The sequence below is a fragment of the Falco rusticolus genome, chromosome 9 (assembly GCF_015220075.1).
Source record: "Falco rusticolus isolate bFalRus1 chromosome 9, bFalRus1.pri, whole genome shotgun sequence".
NCBI classification, from domain to species: Eukaryota; Metazoa; Chordata; class Aves; order Falconiformes; family Falconidae; genus Falco; species Falco rusticolus.
This window is the reverse complement of record NC_051195.1, coordinates 50,573,036-50,592,480: the sequence shown is the minus strand read 5'-3', so window position 1 is coordinate 50,592,480 and position 19,445 is coordinate 50,573,036. Positions and strand designations below refer to the sequence as shown.

At 45.4% G+C, this 19,445-nt stretch overlaps 3 protein-coding genes across 16 annotated transcripts in view; all 3 read left to right on the top strand.

Moving 5' to 3' along the window:
- Positions 1-8,427, top strand: ZBTB26 (zinc finger and BTB domain containing 26). Of its 4 annotated transcripts, none has more exons than XM_037400437.1 (4): positions 1-90; positions 347-427; positions 2,846-3,780; positions 4,431-8,427. In XM_037400437.1, exons 3-4 carry the CDS (start codon positions 2,856-2,858, stop codon positions 4,574-4,576), a joined length of 1,071 nt encoding a protein of 356 aa, XP_037256334.1. In that variant the 5' UTR covers positions 1-90; positions 347-427; positions 2,846-2,855; the 3' UTR covers positions 4,577-8,427. The 4 variants fall into 4 exon arrangements, with proteins under 4 accessions (XP_037256334.1, XP_037256333.1, XP_037256332.1 ...); XM_037400436.1 differs by having other exon boundaries at positions 2,846-4,103; XM_037400435.1 differs by adding an exon at positions 1,238-2,126 and having other exon boundaries at positions 2,846-8,427.
- A 142-nt stretch (positions 8,428-8,569) lies between these two features.
- On the top strand, positions 8,570-12,984 carry ZBTB6 (zinc finger and BTB domain containing 6). 4 transcript variants are annotated; one of them, XM_037400580.1, is made up of 2 exons: positions 8,570-8,641; positions 8,807-12,984. In XM_037400580.1, the coding sequence occupies exon 2, from the start codon at positions 8,817-8,819 to the stop codon at positions 10,098-10,100; it is 1,284 nt and encodes a 427-aa protein (XP_037256477.1). In that variant the 5' UTR covers positions 8,570-8,641; positions 8,807-8,816; the 3' UTR covers positions 10,101-12,984. The 4 variants fall into 4 exon arrangements, 1 of the variants encoding a protein (XP_037256477.1); XR_005106208.1 differs by lacking the exon at positions 8,570-8,641 and having other exon boundaries at positions 8,720-10,275; positions 11,911-12,984; XR_005106206.1 differs by lacking the exon at positions 8,570-8,641 and having other exon boundaries at positions 8,720-11,220; positions 11,911-12,984.
- Positions 12,985-13,669: 685 nt separating this feature from the next.
- The window catches only part of RC3H2 (ring finger and CCCH-type domains 2), a 31,209-nt gene continuing 25,433 nt past the window's right edge, over positions 13,670-19,445 (top strand). For 5 of the 8 annotated variants that reach the window (XM_037399127.1, XM_037399124.1, XM_037399120.1 and 2 more), the window contains exon 1: positions 13,671-13,814. The gene's annotated coding sequence lies outside the window, so the exon portion shown is untranslated. Of the gene's footprint in view, positions 13,815-14,075; positions 18,797-19,445 lie in introns of those variants that run through there. The other 3 variants (XM_037399123.1, XM_037399122.1, XM_037399121.1) reach the window with 2 other exon arrangements.

Below are 19,445 nucleotides of genomic sequence, written 5' to 3'. Positions count from 1 at the left end.
GCTTCCGGGTGCGGGGCGGAGGGCGCGCGGGCGCTTCCGGCGGCCGAACAATGCGGTTCCGAGTCGCCGTCCTGGGCTGCGGCGGCGGCTGTAGGTCCCGGCGGGCCGGCGGGGCGGGGGCGGCGGCCCCGGAGCGGGGTCCGGAACGGGCCGCGACTCCCGCTGCCCCCGCCGCCGCCGCCTCTGCCGCGGGCCGGGTTCGGCGGGCGGCCCGGCCCGGCCGGGGGCGCGGCGGGGCGCGGGGCCGCCCGGGGGGCGCGGCTGGCGGCCGGGCCAGGCCCGGCGCGGGGGCGGCGCGACCCCAGGCCCGGGCGGCGGCTCACGGCGGCTCTCCTCCCCTCTCTAGGTCCGTAGCCGGAGGCCGCGGCGTGCGCTGCGGCAAGAGCGGCCGCGGGTGCCAGCGGGGGGACGCGGCCCGGCGCTACAGGTACCTGCCCCTTCCCTTCCCTGCGGCGGGGCCGGGCGCGGGGCGGCGGGAGCGGGAGCAGGCGGCCTGCCGCCGCCTTTGCAGAGAACTTCGCGTTCGGGCGCCGTTTGTAACAGCGGCGCGGGCACTCGGCCGAACTCTCCTGGAGGGAGCATCGCCTTCCCGGTTATCGGGAGTACGGAGCTCTCCTGGAGCATCGCTTTCTTGGCTATTTGGAAGCAGGGAGCTCTCCTGGAGCATCACTTTCCCGGCTATTGGGAAGCACGGGGCCGGGAGCCGGTGGCCGGCCGCGGGCAGTAACGGCGGCGACAGCACCTGCTTCTAGCGGGGGGCTCCCGGCCTGTGGGGTGCGGCCAGCCGGGGGGAGGCTGCGTCTGCCCCCCTCCCCAGAAAGAGGGCTTGGGGGTCATTTGAGGGCTTTTTCTTCTTTACCTTTTTTTTTTTTTCCCTTGGGGATCAGTAGTAGTGGAAGCTGAACAAGTGCCAAGGCAAGTCTCTTCTCTCTTTGGCTTCTTACGATGTGGCTCTTGCAAACCGCCCGGGAGGGCTGAGTGGCTGGAATAGCTGTGCCAGCTTAACGGCGCAGGGTCATGGCACCTTGGCGAGGGCCCTGTAACTGCATTTGTGTTGTAGTAGCCCAAGGCAGAGAACACAGGCTTACCAGTAGGCTTCCTTTGTCACCTCTAAGAGAAAACAAAGAAACTGTTTGGTAATGCCTGAAATTCGCTGAAGATACTTCATGGAGATCTGTTGCTGCTGTTCATGTCTGCCAAAGGCTACTGCCTCATAAAGTTAAACTTTTTGCCCTAGGAATGTGTATGAGTCAGGCAGTGCTGAAGACAGGATGACTGCAACTGGCAGATCTATTTTCTGTAGATTCAGCAGAACTGGTTGTACTGCGGAACGATGCTACCCCTGTTTCAGAACTTTCCATGGCCCCTCGTTTCTGAAGGCTTCTGAAATCCTTCAGCAATTTTTTCATGCCATACACTGGAAGATATACTTGATCCAAATGATAACTGATCATCAAATTAAAGAACCCTGTTTATTAACAGGTACTTCTAAAAATGTTCTTTTTTGAACCCTTGTGTATTCACTCGTTTTCACTGGGCGTGACTCCATTCCCATTATGTACACTGAGCTGGTATTTCATGCCCAAGAGAGCATTATCTGCTTTTATCTATAAACTTCAAAGCTTCCTTTCAAGCTTTATGTGGTGTTTGTAGTAGTTGTGAGGTGTAAGTTTTGCTTTGTTTTGTTATTTTATCTTGCCAAATCTTGCATCATTTAGTCTTCTGTGATTTCTTCACTTCCTGCAATCCCAGTTCTCTGGCAGGGTTGCGTGAGCAGTGTTTCATCAACAATCAGTGTAGTCTTACAAATTCTTGAAAGAACTGTTGAAAGACAGAAGGTTGATACTTGCTTTATGGAAGATGCACTGTTCTTCATTCCATGTACTATCAAACAAGAAGAAACTTCCTAGAGGAGTGATCTTCCAAAGAAGAAGACAAGAAACAAGACACCCTACATTCCCTGGTTATTCAGAATGGGGAGCCATGAAGGCATGATTTATATAATGAGGGGCCATACAGAAGATTTTTCTGTGATCATCTTAAAAAACAAAACAGAACAGCACACAGCAAACCAACCCCTGCAAAAAAAAAAAAACAACCCAAACTTAAAAGGACAATCTAACACGGTGCGTTAAACCCAGTGCTGCAGATATTGCAAAGCTCGCACAGGCCTTCTTGCTAAAATCTGCCATGTCAAAATTGCGGTTACTGCTGATGAGACATGTTGTACATCAATATTCCTGCAAATTGTGGGGTGTCCTAGGGTAACCGTAGCCATTTTTCTTGCAGTGTAAGTCTTAGGAGCACTGTATGGATAGATACAGAAGGTAAAGAGGGATGTTTGTATGTCTGGCCAGTGCCGGGTTCTGTCTCACTTTGAATTAATTTGTTATGAAACCTATTTAGGCATTAAAGGAAATCAAGAACCAGAAGCTAAAGGAACGTTCCTTAGCTCGTAAAGACAAAATCTCTGAGGAGTTTTAATGTAGAAGCAAAGCTTAATGAGAACAAACACTGCTAAAAATACTATTATGGTTTCCCTTTAAATTCCAGACAAGTAGTTTGGAAAACATCTTAACTCTTTAGGATACTGCTTCACATCACCTCTATTTTATATTCAAGCTGCATTAAATTAAAAAAAAGGTAAAAGATACTGTAAGGCAAGATGTAAATTTGATATTTTTTTTTGTTTACTTTTAGCTTGTAATGGACTTTAGTATGTATCTAGAATAAAACATCTGATTAAACACACTTTATATTACTACTTTAGACCCTTCTAACTTGCATTTTAGAAAACAAAAAAGTTCTCACCTGGTTTTTTTTTTTTCTTGCTGCTTTTCCTTAGGTGTGCCAAAATGTCAGAAAGATCAGATATTCTTCACTTCAAGTTTGACAATTATGGGGATTCGATGTTACAGAAAATGAACAAATTGAGGGAAGAAAACAAATTTTGTGATGTCGTGGTTCATATAGATGACGTTGAAGTTCATGGGCATAAAATTGTGTTTGCTGCTGGCTCTCCCTTTTTAAGAGATCAGTTCTTACTAAATGACTCCAGAGATGTAAAAATCTCTATACTGCAGAGTTCAGAGGTGGGAAGGCAGCTGCTTCTCTCCTGTTACAGTGGCATTCTGGAGTTTCCCGAAATGGAACTGGTAAACTACTTGACTGCCGCAAGCTTTCTGCAGATGAGCCACATTGTTGAGCGATGTACGCAGGCCCTCTGGAAGTTTATAAAACCGAAGCAGCCATTGGAGAGCAAGGAGTGTGAACAGCAAAGTGACTCCTCTGAGCTGAAGGAACATCAAGGAGACGATGACTCTCTGCAGCAAGATTCACCTTGTATTCAGCCTTCAGAAGACAGTATGGACATGGAGGATAGCGATATTCAGATCATCAAGGTGGAGTCCATTGGGGAGGTAACAGAAGTTAGGAATAAGAAGGATCAGAACCAGTTTATTTCTTCGGAACAAACTGCACTGCATTCCTCAGAGCCTCAACACTTTCTTATCAACTCCACTGTTGAAAACAGGACAAGTGAAATAGAGCAAAATCACCTCCACAACTATGCCCTTTCATATGCTGGCAGTGATAACATCATTCTGGCCTCTAAAGATATGTTTGGGCCTAACAACCGAGGTATAGACAAAGGCCTCCAGTGGCACCATCAGTGTCCAAAGTGCACAAGAGTATTTCGGCATCTGGAAAACTATGCTAATCACTTAAAGATGCATAAACTATTCATGTGTCTACTCTGTGGCAAGACATTCACTCAGAAAGGTAATCTTCACCGGCACATGAGAGTGCATGCAGGCATCAAACCGTTCCAATGTAAGATCTGTGGGAAAACGTTCTCTCAGAAATGTTCCTTACAGGACCATCTCAACCTGCACAGTGGGGACAAGCCCCATAAATGTAACTACTGTGACATGGTTTTTGCGCATAAACCTGTTCTGAGGAAACATCTTAAACAGCTACATGGTAAAAATAGCTTTGACAATGCTAATGAAAGAAACGTTCAAGACATAACCGTGGACTTCGATTCATTCACGTGCAGTGCTGCTACAGACAGTAAGGTCTGTCAGCAAGCTGATGCAAGCCAGGTACTGGATGCAGGGAAGCTGCCTCAGGCTGTGCTGGGTTTAAGAAATGATAGTACCTGCGTCAACTAAGCAATTAAAACCAGCCCTTTATAGGGATCGTGACTGAGAGGAGCAAACAGTTGGTTTGGGCTCTTACCTAAACTAGTGGTATGCCCTGCAAGGCTACAGATGGATGGCTGGCGGGTTGGATTGCAAAACCTGGCAGGTCTTCAGCCATCATTCTTAGTCTTACTTGATATTTTCTGTGAATAGCGATCTTCCTTCAGGTTTCTGTCTGTGTCTCTACTGTGGATTATGGGGTTAATTGTTTCATTTCTCTCTGATTAGGAGACTCAAGACTAAGACCTTTTGAAAGACTGTTGCTGTGGGCTGCAAGTAAACCATCTGCTGTACAGTTAGAGGCCTCTCTGTGTCTGGGCAGATGGAGGAAAGAGCAAAGAGGACAAGTCTGTGAGATAACCCAATTTTTTTAATTTTTTTTTTTTTAAAGCACTGGATAACCGAAAGCACTCCATATAGTTAAATTTAAACTTACCTCTTAAAATTATCTTTCTCTGATCTTACCCCTAGACCCCTACAGTTGAAATGAAGTATTTTTGCATTGCTTTTTTGCCCTTCTAAACTCTTTCAAGAAACTTCTGCTGCCAATCAATGCTATCATAAAAGCTCTCAGGGTTTTTAACCTCGACATGCATTATGAAAAGACAAAACCCTAAATGATTTGGCAAGGTTAGCTGATCGTTGCATAGAACTGTTCAAAACGAAAATAAACTGCAGCTCTGGAATGTGAGAGGCCGGTGCCTGGAGTGCAAGTATGACCTATTTCTTGTGCTGTCATACTTAGAATTTTTAAAGGCCACTTACCAGTGTACGTACCAAGACAAGCTAAACATTTCAAAACTAAAAATAACCATCCATCTTCCATAAATTTGGTATCACATAAGCCACAACAGTTTTTGGTTCAAGAGCAAAGCTGGAGTGGAGAAACACTGCTTTTTTGACACTGTGAATAGAATCTGTTTCAAAAGCTGCAATGTGTAACAGCTCCATGCTTGCTTTTGGGTTTTATTTTGCTTTTTTTTTTCTTCCCCCAACCTCCTGCCATTTAGTTCTTTTTTACCTCTCCTTCTTGATATCTAATAAGGGCCACATGTCAGTTAACTTAAAAAAAAGGATCAAAAATACCTGCCATGAGAACATTAACAACAAAGGTTTTTGATTTCTTGGATGTTCAGAGAATATTATTTTTTTTAAGTGACCTGCATAGTTCATGACCGTTAGTGTTTTACAGAGCCTAGGATGAGGTATAGGTAGCACAATTTCTGTAGGTTAATATATCAGCTATTGACTGTACTCAGCAATACCTCTTGTATACCGCCTTAAACATCAAATGTAGCGGGAATGACGTGTTAATTGGGATTCTGAGATTACACCATATCGCTTCTCAAAAGTGCCGTGGAATTATCCGCATCCCAATCAGGCTGAAAGAAACTAATTTATCTGAGGAACACCATTCCCAGTAGAACAGCACTCTTATTACATTGAAGTGTAGCATAGACTAATAATCAAATGGCTGATCCTCGGTAGAGAACTGCTGTTTGTATTTGGAATAAGTGTTTCTTCCAGTGCAGCTCTTTTCCACAAGGTTTGCCATGAGGCTGAGATTATGCTTCCTACCTAAAAGTAGTACTGTTTGTGTGTTTGAGTGAGGGGGTGGGGGTGAACGGCTGCTATTGTATGGTTAAAAATGCTAAACAGGTATGACCAAAGGTGTGTTAGAGCAAAAAATGTTTTGTATGTAATTAGCAAAAGTTGGTTTTGATCTTCAGATATGTGTGTGTAGAAGCCAGGATTTCCTTACACAGACATTACACTGATGGACGATAAAAAGCATTAATGTTGCAGAACGCTTTCAGAAATCCACGTACTTTCAAGTAGAAAAGGAAGGTGATTCTGTGAATCGTTTTTTGCAATTGAGTTCTTAAACTACTGTACTTGACTGTTACATGAACTATTACATGGACAGCTGTGATGTAAGCAATGGAAATGGAGTCAGGGCATTATACCTTTCAAGTTGTAGCAAATATATTTAGGCCTAAGATCTAACTATTTGGAACTTTTTAAAGTTACTGTTCAGGTTCATGGGGCAGAAGATAGGTTTGCATGGCAAGAAAAACTTTTTCTTCTTAAAGCCACCTGCTTTCAGAATAGTTTTGAGCTAAAAATGACCGTGACAGTTGCATCTGACACTTGCATTCTGTCTTCAGGCAGAATCTTCCATATCATTCAAACATTTTGGTAATTTATTATTCACTATATGGAAATAAGTTGTAGTGCTAATATCAAAATGAAGATAGACATGGAGAATAAGAGCTTGCAGAGCCAGGTCAATGTGCTGTGAGGGACTAGTGAATAATCTGACCAGATATGAATATGGACATGCTAAAGAAAATGGTTTTCTGCCAGAGAAAGGAATAAAACTGTACAAGTGCTAGAAAAAGTGGCAGTAGAATGGACAGTATTGAAAGCTTTGTCTGTCTGGGAAGTTATTTTTTTTTCTTGTGGAATTAATGAAGCTGTAATGTTACTGTAAGGAGAATACAGTTTGTTGAAGTAGCTGTGGGTGACCTGAAGCTGATATGAAGAGACAAGGGGTTTCCTAAGAAACAAAAAAAGTGATTTGGTCAAGATATATAGGTTTTCAATCCACCCTGTGCTGTGGTGATGTCAACGTCTGAGAAGGCTGAGACTGCAGGCCGTTCAGTTAAAAGCCTGCTTGTGGTCATTTGGTGAGACCATGGCAGAAATAAGTAGGAAAAAGCAGGAGTGCAGAAGACTGCTTCTTCAATGAAAATGGACGCATCTGTTGGATGAAAAGTGACTTCTTACTAATGTATGTGCTTTTGGCCTGGCAAAAGGGTGCAGACCAAAAGATTTATGCAGGAGACAGCTGTGTGACTCCAGAAGCACTGGAGATCTAAGAGGGCAATGCACTGATGGCACGGTGCATTGTCGGTGCATTCGGTGCGCGTCGGTGGTAGAGTTCATCCAAGATTTGCCCCTATATGGAACAGACAAGTGAAAAGTATAGAAGAGGTATTAGAAAAATCTGGCTAATGCTTCTTCTCTGAATTATAGATTAAAATGGAGTGAGAATTATTATAAATGGAATATACAGAGGCAGCTTGATTATAGAATAAGATGAATTTAATTGTCCATGTATGTAAAATGTTGTCTTCATTGCAATGTCCCGATTAGTGAAAGACTAGATCCATTGGTTGTTGCTACTGATGCTGCATATTCAGATGAGGACTATGGCAGTTATCATAATCTGTGTGTTAATGTGTAGAATACTATTTGCTGGTAAGTGGATAGTCTCACAACTTTATGTGCTGTACAACTTCCTGCATATTCTAAAAATAACTGAAGTCTATTACAAAAATATTTTAATAACTCCTTGAATATATTAGGATTTTTTTTATGTTTGCATTTTATTTATTTATTTTATATAGAAGAAGAAAATCTTAGAACTCTTTAGGTTTACCAGAGGTTTAGGCTCACCACTTTTCTGAGTGGTGGTTGCTTGTGTAGCGTGTGTTCCTGGCAGCATACGGTGCAGCTGCACAGCCTCCTGTCTAGATCAGGGATGAGTCTTTCCTTAATTTATTTTTCTTTTAGAAGACCTGTTTTGCAAGTTAGTAACTGATAAAATTGAAGTGTCAGTCTTTTTTCTCCCCTAGCTTTTTGGCAAAACTTAGATAGCTGCCGCTGAATTTTTTGTTGAAATAACTGAATTGTGTGGGGCTGATTTTGGTTCTGGAGTCGTCGGGAGGAGTAAAGGCGAGGAGGGAGAATCCAAATGTGCTGCCAACTGAGGCTGTGGAGAGGATTCTAAAGTCACGTTAAATCTTGGTTCAGGGGGCAGGCAGCTGGCCCTCCCGCGGGGCGAGGGCTGAAGGCGGAACGGACGTTTTTCCTCCGGGACTGTAACCACGGCCCAGCATTAGCTACCTCTTCAGTGATGGGCGAAGGTCTTACACTACGCGTAGTTACCAAAGCAGGCGGGGCAGCGGCTGCGGGCAGCGCCCCTCGTGCCCCGGCCCTCGGCCTGGCCTCGCTGACGGCGCCTGCTCGGGCGGCGGGGCGGAGGAGCCCCCGGGCAGCCGCTCCCCGAGGGGCCTTACGGGGGCGCCCCGGGCCCGTACGTTGCTACCTCTACCGGACGTCGGGCGAGGCGCGCCCCTGCCGGCGCGGCGCGGTGTCCCCCGGCGGCAGCCGCTGTAGCAGTGCCAAGTCTTCTAATAAACGTGCTGCTAACTCTGTCTCCCGCCGCTTCTCATTTCCCGCCGCGGCACCGGCGCCCTGGGGGCGCGGGGGAGGGGGGGGGGCGGTGGCGGGCTCTTCCGGCGGGGCGGGGCCCTGTGGAGCCGCTTCCGGCGGCGCTGCAGGAAGGGGCGGGTGGGGGAACCGCTTCCGGGGCGCTGCGGCACCGGCGGCGGAGCACGCACCGGCTGCAGGGACCGGCCGGGCCGCGGCCGGTGAGTGGGGTGGGGGGCGGCCGGGCTGGGGCGGCGAGAGGCTCCGCGGGGCCTGCCAACCGCCCCGGGGTGGGAAGGGGGGAGCGGGGCCGCGGCTGGGCCCTGCCGGCGGGGGCGGCCTGCGCCCGGCGTGACTGTCCCCGGCGGCGCCGGTGCCTCTCACAGGAGCGGCGCCATGGCTGCGGACTCGGAGGTGCTGCACTTCCAGTTCGAGCAGCAAGGGGATGCCGTGCTGCAGAAGATGAACCTCCTGCGGCAGCAGAACCTCTTCTGCGACGTCTCCATTTACATCAACGACACGGAGTTCCAGGGGCACAAGGTGATCTTCGCCGCCTGCTCCACCTTCATGAGGGATCAGTTTCTGCTCAATCAGTCGAGGCAGGTGCGGATCACCATCCTGCAGAGCGCCGAGGTGGGCAGGAAGCTGCTGCTGTCTTGTTACACAGGCGCGCTGGAAGTCAAAAAGAAGGAGCTGCTGAAATACCTCACCGCCGCGAGTTACCTCCAGATGGTTCACATTGTGGAGAAGTGCACGGAAGCTTTGTCAAAATACTTGGAAATCGATGCTTCAATGGAGAACGGTAACCAGGCTGCAGAGAGGTGTCATTCCTCAGATGCAGAACTGGGAAATGGGGATGAGGTTTTAGATAAAGATTGTGAAATAATTGAGATCTCTGAAGACAGCCCAGTGAATGTAGAATACCCTGTGAAGCAGGAGAAGGGGGATGTCTCGCAGCCTGCAGTGCAGAGCTTGGTCTCAGAAAGAAAGGACACGAAAACCCCAGAAATATCAACAGTTGAAATTGGATATAAGGACGATGAAATCTGTATCTTCAGAATGGATTCCATGAGTGTCGCGAATGTAGAAAATGATCATTTTCCTCAGCCTTGCACCTCCTCTAAAACAAATTTATATTTTCCAGAAACCCAGCATTCCTTGATAAATTCTACGGTTGAAAGCAGGAATACAGAAATGTCAGGAAATCACTTTCAGGCTTTTGTCAGTGACAATCCAGAAGGAACTTCTAGTCTGATGAATGGCTTCCAGAGCTTGGATGATTCTGGCAGCTCGTGGCGGCACCAGTGCCCAAAGTGTCCGAGGGGATTTCTGCATCTTGAGAACTACCTTAGACATCTAAAAATGCACAAACTCTTCTTATGTTTGCAGTGTGGCAAAACATTTACGCAAAAGAAGAATCTCAACAGACACATCCGGGGGCACATGGGTATCCGCCCCTTCCAGTGCATGGTGTGCCTGAAGACCTTCACTGCCAAGAGTACGCTTCAGGATCACCTGAATATACACAGTGGTGACAGGCCCTACAAGTGTCATTGTTGTGACATGGACTTTAAACACAAGTCTGCTCTTAAAAAGCATTTAACTTCTGTTCATGGAAGGAGTAGCAGTGACAAACCAAACCTGAACACTATTACAAAAGTTAAAATAGACTATGATTAATAGATGGGTGGTTGCGGAGCCAGGCTCCACAAAAAGCTCCTGCCTAGTGAAATTCTAGATGAAATTATACATACAGATCCCCGGAGAATGGAGAGAAGCACAAATACCTGACTGGTGATCAAAGACAGGCCTTGCAAGCAGCAAACTTTCCTGCTGTGTTAAGGTTGCTATTGCTGTAAGTGTGAAAAAGGTGTTTAGTAGTTCAGAGTAAACTGCAAATTAAGGAAATAATTTCATGCTTCTCTTCTATTATTCTGGACACATTCTGATTTCACATCCCACCCCCAACCCCCCAGTTATGTTTTATACTCCCCTGTTTCAAGGGAAGGCACTGCTGGTTCTTAAAACTATTACTGATACTACAATAAGCTGAAGCCTGAGCTGTGATGTTCGTGATCTGTAATGGCTAAGGAAAAGGCATGTTTGTATTCAGCAAGTCAGTCATTCCCACCCAGTTCATGTATCATTTATGGTGAAACTTACCTCCTTACTTGCCCAAACTTTGCTAGATCTTTCAGCAGAAAGGAGGCATGTTTTCATACTCAAATCCGTGATATTTAAGAAAGAGCACACAAATAATCAAGGAAGCTTTCAAACTGCCTCTTTCAAATAGGCAATTCGTAAAAAAGAAAGAAAAAAACAGTATTGCCTTGCAGTTTGTTTTTTAACTGGATAGTCTCATTAGAAAGACTTGCTTTCAGTTTTATGAATGAGTTCTGAATTTTTCTGAACTTCTTTCTTCTGATTTTTTTCTGCCATACCAGTGTTTTGCACCAGAATTTGACTTAATTCCAGTAAAGTTAGTCCTGTTTGTTGAGCTGTAACATTTGTGTTCATTTTTTACAGAGTTTAGATACATACACTAATGTGAAAAATTAAGCTGTGTGCTGCTACATAATAGCAGTTTCTATTTTAATTTTGAAAAGCAATCCTTTGTATCTTTTTAGAAATGGCTTAGACATAGAGGTCCTCTCATGCTCTAATTCTGTGATACAGTAAAACAGTAACAATGTGTGTTTGGATAGGCGTGTTTGTACTTTGTCAAAGGTCATTTCAGGTTCATCACAAGCATCGGAAGCCCTGTAACACAGAATCTTTATTCTGTACCTGTCTTTGACTGGTATGTGTTTCTTCCACTTAATGTGATATGAATAAAGAGTCAATTCAGTTGTTAATATGAGATAATGGTACTTACATTAGATTCCCTCCAGTTAGCAAAAAGCTGTAGTTCTTCATCCTGTCTGTATTACAAGGGTATGCTTTCCTTCAAGTTTCAGAAGTGCTGTTACCAAGTTCTTGCTCTCAGTCCAGAAGTCTGGCCCGTGTGCTTCATAACCTGGCTGGTTTTAAGACAGTAGTTTTTAATGGCAGTTACCAGGTTTCTGTTAGTTTCCTTCCCTGTCTTTGTGAGCGCACCAGCTGTTGTTTGGGGTTTTATATATCAGTTACACAAGGGGTTAGGTGTGTACAATATATACCATGCAGTTTCCTGTTATCTATGATTAGGCATGGTCAGCTGTGCCAGCGTTATTAGTCTTCATCTCTTGGAAATTTCAGTTGAAGACTATGTAAAAACTTGTTTCATGAAGGTTTTTTTAAGCTCTCCATCTGATGTTTTTAACACTTAAAAGTACATATTCGTTGGATTGCAAGCAGTATTAGCAGGTCCTCGTTCGTGCTAGGCCTTGTGGTAGGCAGCATATGTTTTCCTCAAAAACCGATTAAGTAGGTTGGCACGTGTTCTGAAGCTGAGCTGGCCACTAGTGTCATATTCCTCAAGAACTTCACAAAAATGTCTGATTTTACGTAGACAGTTGACTTGTGAAGAACTCCATTCTGCTGGATCACTGGAAAGGTGTGCGTGCCAAGTCTGCATACAGAATGGTCCCTACAAATAATGACAGAAATTACACCCCCTGAGTAAGTAGCTACTGTAACTGTGAATTAAAATCACCTTTTTAATACAGTACTTTAAGCATAAGGCCCAACCTTTTACAATCTCTGCTACTATTTCATATTAAAAGTTAAGAATTTGATTTATTTTGGTGATTTTCAGCTATAGTAATTGTCATGACAGTTCCTGTTAAAAGGTTTGGGAGTCATTTACAGTGTGACTGCCTGACATTTTGCAAAAAAATAGCATTTTATAGCACCGTGTTCTGTTTGCATCCATTAGTCTGTTGCTATTTATAGCCTTTTTGACCTTGTGATTAGTTTTGTTTACTTGGTTCTCACAGGCTACCATTAATTTTTGGTTCCCAATTGCATAAAAATTAAGAGTCTGGTTTTCAGAAGCATGCTAATACCTGCACTTGCCCTTAAACATAAGGGCATATGTCCTATATGTTTATATGTCATAAAACAAGGAAAAAGTTTACTTCCCTCGCCTCCTTCTTTCTACATTGGGCTGCTATTATTGTAGTTCAGTAAATAAATGTATTGTGCATTTATGGGACAGATTTGGTTCAACTGTGCTTAAATTTGTTCAGTTAATATGCATTTTTGACAGGTGTATGATCATCATTAATAACACTTCAAAAGATCATGCCTAGTTTTTTGTTTGTTTGACTGGGTTTTATAGGTGCATGGGTATTTCCCTGTGCGTCAAAGGGGAAACAAAGGCTGATCTTCTGAAGTGCATCTTCAGTGGGAGCAGGACTGAGAGTTATTTTGGTCTGCTGTTGTATTGCATGTAAACATGAGAGGGAGTTGTGTCGTGTGATGGGCCAACAGCATGTTCCGTTCAGTGGCTAGAGTGTCTTGGTAAGATTTGTGAACAAAAACTGGTTTTGTGCATATGTTCACATTAAAGGTGTTTCTTCTCCCCGTCCATACATGTAACCGCTCATCCTGTCAGAACACAATAAACTAAATGCAAACAAGACATTGTTTTGGGAATACATATGCTTTCCTCTAATCACAGTTAAATAATGGTGTGCATACCTTAGTATTTTGGCTTGCTGTGGTGAGTAAACAAGATTTTGTGAACAAAATAACAGCATGCAAGTGCCAGCCCTTCAGCAACGTGTTAAGAAAACAGGTTTCATCGTTGCGAGTGAGCGGAGAGAGGCGGTGGGTGCCTCCGGGCCTGTCCCCGGGGCGGGTGCGGGGCAGCAGAAACCGGGGGCTCCGGGGTGGCCTGGCCGGGCCCCTTCCCCCGCGCCGCCCCGGGAGGCCGTGGGGGGGGGGCGGCGGGAAGAGGTATGTCCTCTTATGGTTCTCAGTGCTTTAAAATTTGCAAAGGAAAATAAGCAATGGATACTAGCGGTACGGGGCGGGCGCTGTGCGTCGAGGAGCCGTTGAGTCGCAATCCAGGCCCGGGGCGCCGCGGGGGGGGCGCTGACGGCGGCGGCCTCCGCTCTGCCACGCTGTCTCGATGGTTTCCTTATGCCGGCGGGGCAGGTGCGACGGCGACTCTGTGCCGCCGTCTCAATGGTAGCTCCCACAATGCCCCGCGCCGCCCCTCCCCGCTCACCAGCGCGGGGTCACGTGCGGGGCGGCGGCGGGCGCGGCGCGGGCGTTGGGCTCTCGCGCGGCGGCAGGCGGCTCTCGCGAGAGGGGGCGGGGCGGCGCTCCCGGCTGTCAGCGCGATGAGGAGGCGCCGCCGAGGCCCCCGCCGCTGCCTCTGCCGGGCCGCGCCGCGCTGCCCGCCCCATGGCGTGTGAGAGGCCGGGGTCGTCGCCTGCTCCCGGCCCCGCCGCCCGCGCCTCGCAGGTAGGAGCGGGGTTGGGCGGGGGCGGCCGCCGCAGGGGGACGCGGTGACCCGGCGGGGCCCCGCCCGGCCCCCCCCCCCCCCCCCCCCCCCCGCTTCCCCCGCCTCCCGGCGCCCCGCGGGGTCCCGGCGCTGCGGAATCCGGGCGGGGAGCGGGGCCGGGCCTCGCCCGCCGAGCGCGGCCTGTCAGCGCCCCCGCCCCGCCGGGCACCGGCCGCCGCCGCGGCGCGGGGGAGGGGGCCGCCGGGGTTCCCCCGCCGCCACTAGGCCACTGGGCCGGCCGGGGCCGCGGGGCAGCCATTTGGTGGCCGCTCCGAAATGACGGCGAGAGCCATGGCCGGGCACAGGTGCGCGGCCGGTGGCTGCTGACAGCGGCCTGGCGGAGGGGGGCGAGGCCCGGCGAGGCAGCTCCGCGCTCTCTGCGCTGGCACCGGCGAACGGGAGGAGGTGAGGACGCCGGTTACCTGCCCGCAGCCCTGTCGGGAGCCGGGGCGCCGAGCGGCCCGCTGTGCGGGGTCCTGCAGTGCGGGGGTGCCCGCAGTGTGCCCCCTCCTGCGGAGCTGGGCTTGAGTGACGGTGGCGAAGAGTCACGGTGGAAAATAGGCCTTAGCACTGCAGCCGTCGTGTCACGTTTAAAGTGTCTTAAACAAAAAAAAAAAAAAAACCCAAAACAACTGAGCAGGAAAAGCGTGTCTTGGTTCTGCTGATGCTGAGGTGCACTGGGGATTTGAAGTTAAGTGTAGAAGTCAGCACAAAGCGTAGGAAAGGGCAGCCGGGTGATTGGGGAGCGATGAGTATTCGGTTACAGGCAGGGTTCACTGTGAATGGCATGTGCCTTTAATGAGAAAATAATCACAAAGTTTGGGCTGACAACCAGGGAAATTTCTGATGTTGGTCTCCTTCCCTGTAAGTGCAAACTTAAGATTTTGTTTGGGTTTAATTATAATTCCTGTGCCCGCTCTTGTGATCGTACTTTCATGCCTATTGTCGCTATATCACAGTGTTGAAACGAAAATGAAAAACAGCTCTTCAGATTACAAGGGTGTAAACTTGTAGTTGTGGCAGAAAAGATCTTACTTGAAAGGAGAACCAACAAGTACAATTGTAAATCTTCTGAACCAAAATACTGTTACTTGCCCTTTGGTCTGTGTTAAACATCTGTAGACATTCCAGAAATTGAAGCTTGTGTTGCTAGTATAAGTATTGTTCCATGAAACACTGAATTTTTAATTTTTGTAATTAGTCAGTTTCCCAAAACCTGCATGTCTCTTTAATGAACTTTTTCTTGTTTCTGCAATGTAAGCAGAGCTTTCCACAAGAAAAGATTTCTTACTAACTCACATGCCTGTCTTTTTTGAGGTCATGGCCATTTATCTCCAAAATAATAAATTCCAACAAGTTTAGTGTCGGTACTTGAGATACCTCAAAGTTAAGTCCTAGTCTTGAGTGTTGATCTCTTGTTTAAGGCTTTGTTGATTTACAATAGATAGAATTTTTTCAGGATCCAAAGGGTAGTAATCAGCAGCATTTGTTTTGTTAGGTGTGCATCCCATTTTGTTTGGTAAGATTTTGTATGCCTCTTAATGGGATAAATAGAAGTAGTCTCTCCTTACTGACTGGACAATCTTAATGAAAGGGGAAAAAAAATCTCTATCTGTGGGCACATCGAGCTATTCTCTATGAACTTCAAAAAGACTTTCCAACTCCTATGGAACCCTCTGTTTCTCGCCTATGTCTCAGAATGGAATTAGTATTTCATTGAAATTATTTGGAAAATATTAGAATATCGAATTTCTCTTCTGTAAAATGTATACTTTAAGTGTGGAGGTCATGGATTTTTTTTTAAAAAGCATGGGGAGCTAAGCCATACACAAGACTCCATATTCTCTGAAAATATTAGTGAGGAGTAAGGAATTCTTCAGTGTATATCTTCTTGAAGTAATTATGTCAAAATAGATCTGCTTAGAAATAGATGCCTTTCTTTGCATTCAGCGTAAGTTCAGCTGGTTTTGGTGGCAAAGAAATTTTTTCATTTTTTTGCCCTTCAGTTAGTCCTGAAAAGTCAATACTGTTACAGGAGCTGAATTTGTATCAGGCTTGTGGCAAGGACAAACTCTCCTTTCAGTGACACCTACGAAACACACACAAAAAAAAACCAACCACCACAGTGCCATTACATAAGTATATAGGAAACTTTTAAAATGTAGTAACAGGATTTCTGCTAGCAACACTTGAACAGGAAAGAGCAGGTGTGAACTGTTGAGGATACACTGAGTAGTGCTGGTTTGAAGGGTGATTTACCTCTGAACTTTGGCAGTCACAGAGCAACCCTGAACTTTATTTTGTATTAGTTAATTGTACCACTGTTAATAGGTAATTACTCTTCAGTGTTTTAAGGAGGCAGAGGGGATCTAGGGTTTTAATTCCGTTAAGAAGATAGCAAGTAAAGCATCCTGTAGGTGTGTTGGCAAGACATAGTCTGGATAGACATATGTATTCATATATATTTAGGACACGAGGAAATGGAATGAAGCTGTGTCAGGGGAAGCGTGACTGGATGTAGGAAAGGTTCTTCACTGATAAGGTGGTCAGTCCCCGGCCAGGCTCCCCAGGGAAGCGGTCACGGCAGCATGCTGGCAGAGTTCAGAAGCGTCTGGGCAATGCTCCTAGTCATACATAAGGTTTAGATTTAGGTAGTCGAAGGAGCAGGGAGCTGGACTCGATAATCCTTGCAGGTCCCATCTAACTTGAGAAATACTATGATTCTAGTATGTCACCAAGATTTCTCTTGATGATAACTTCTCTGGAATTTGAATTGGGCTGTAGATACTCCCAGTAGCATTAATGTTCAGTGAAAAAAATTGCATTGGAATACTATCTTTAATGGTCTGCTTTATATATAGAATTTGCATGTGATATAAAGAGATTTACATGTGACAGGTATTATGGAATACAGAAATAAGCAAGTCTGCTCTGTAAAGAGGATTTATTTTAATTTCAAGCCGTCATAGCTGAATGATGCAAAGCTGTTATGGGGATGGCCCTTTTCTAAGCCTTTAATGAAGCTAGTTCTTTAGGTCTGTAGATGATGGCAGTCGAAGAGAAATGAAAAAAATATTCTAGCCCTTTCAGAGAATAATTTAATACTGATAATTTGATTGCATGGACACTTAAGTTTTTGACCCAGTCAGGATTCTTTCAGAACTATAGAATTTACGAAGGAAGACTTGAAAAAACTACCTCCTTGTAGTGCAAACAAACAATTAATCTACATAAATGGAGAATTGTAATGGAGATAACTCAAAAAAAGGAAAATACCATGATCTCTGCAGTCAACATTAAGAGCAAGTGAGGATCAATGACTCCTCAATTTAGTGATTAAAAATCAATTGAATTCTAAAATTAAGGCTTAAATCCAGAGTGAGATTGTAATTGAACTACCTTAATTTGTGAAATTGCCATATAATTTCACAAGTTTTTCAAGATTTTCTTCGTCTGTAGAGAAGACTTGCCTTTGTTCAGCACTGACAGAATTATTCAATGTCATGTTCTCGTACAAACTCTGCTCATTAGACATTCCTCAGCCGGTGTCCCACAGGGGACCTGATCAAGTAGACCTGAGCAGGGCAGGCCTAACATGGAGCTGCAAGACCACCACTTCTGTTCAGAAACATGGCTGCTCGTGGTACTGCTGCCTTTTTTTTTTTTTTTTTTTTTCCCCCTAGGCATTTGCCTAGGCTGGGAAGGAACTGAGTTCAAGCCTTCAACTCTTCCTTTGAAAAGGGATGAAACTTGCTTATCTCACATTTTGGTAAATGCCCTGACTCTGGACAGTGTGCAGCTTTGAAGGGGATCGCTCCCTGCCTCATGTTGAACCTGTTTCCCTTTGAAGAGAAGAAAGTTTTCTTAGGTTGAGACCCATGCTCACCATGCTGCCTAGGAACTGGGGCATGCAGCTGGAGAGGAGGCACTGAATTTTTTTGCTCCTTGTTCAAAGAACCATACCTAGCTTTTATCCAATATCTGAACAGTAAAAACACCAAAGTGATCTTTAAAACTGAAGCAAAATCCAAGTTGTCTGCTTGGGCAGCTGAAGGTGAGGATGCAGTTGTCTTTGACTATTCAGTCCTTTTTTGTGTGAGGAACAGCTTCAAGGGGGAGGGACTGAAATTGCCCTGTCTCTAAATGTATGTGTTTGGATGCTTTTTTTGTAAGATGAAAACATAGGTTAAAAGTATTTAAAAGTAATTGAATTTGTATCTCTTGGTGTAGGTGAGAAATCTAGTCAGTGAATTAAGATGTAAAGGCAGACCATTAACTAAAGAAATCCCTGTGTTTGTGTAAAGTTGTTGAACTCCTGATGTAATTAACTTGTGTGGAGATCTCCTTCTGGTGTTAGGCCTCTAAGCCCTGGATAAAGGTAGATTTTTAAGATAAAGCAATGTCATCAGAATTTCTAATTAGCTAGTCCACGGAACATTCAGCTCAACATGCTGGCTCAGTATCCTGCCACAGGGTTCTGAAACCTCTCCTTGCCTTGCTTAATGAGTACTGATACTGAACTCAAGAGGCCAAGTGCCAAAGGTTTGACATTGTCTTCATAAATCAAGCCCTCTGTCTTTAAAGGTTTGTTGGAATTCCTGCAGATGTGTCACATCTCTGCCTTCCAAATAGCCCTTTTTTGTATCTGAACAAAATGTGATGTTTTTTGGCTGGGTTCTGGTTGGCAGGTGCGTTTATGCTGATAGATCAGAAAAGTAGACAGGCAGATAACTGCTGAGCCTGGTGCTGAAGCCTTTCCTGAGAAGCATGTGCATTTGGAAGTTTTTCCACATACCAGTTTTCATGGAATCGACGTGCATTTCAGACATGATGCATCTCCTACCACATCTGCTCAAAAGTGGTCCAGGGGACCTGAGGTTCATGTGGGAGAGGAACAGACTAATAGAACAGCAGGATCACCTAAGCTTGGTTTCTTTAGAAAGTGAGTATTAAATGATACATCATGTCCAAAGGTTGTCAGCTAAGTACAATGGCTTGGATCAGTTGGGATTAGGAAGCTAAAAGTCAATGTAAAATAAGAACATCTAAATCTTACAACTTCCAGAATGTGTGAATGGTGCAGCTGTTTGAGGAAGGTTTTGGTGCTTCACCCTTCTCCCCTTCCACCCCACTTCCCAATTTCATCAAATACTCTGCTCTAAAATTATCATGGGAAAATCAGTCATTTATCCTTGTTACTCTACTCCTACTCCATTGCAACCATTACTGCAGTGGGGAGATGTTACTGTATTAGAAACAAATTATTCAGCTGTAATAGTTGCTGTTTATTATGTAATTTCTGAACTTAGGCTTGTGTGGAGTTCAGTTTGTCACCTGAAGTATTGCTTCTAATAGTAATAATATAAAATTTATTTTAACTATACTATGTAAAGATCTTTTCAGTGAAAATAGCTGTGTCTCTTCAAACAGTTTGCTTTGTATGTTTGGCCAGTTTCTGTACCAGCCATTTCCTTGGGATTTTTTTTGCAGGGTTCTTTAGCTTTGACGGGGAAGAGATGCCCTGTGCATGTGTAGAGGTAGATAGTGTATCTGCCAGAATGAACAAGTAGACCAAGGGTAATTGTTCTGAC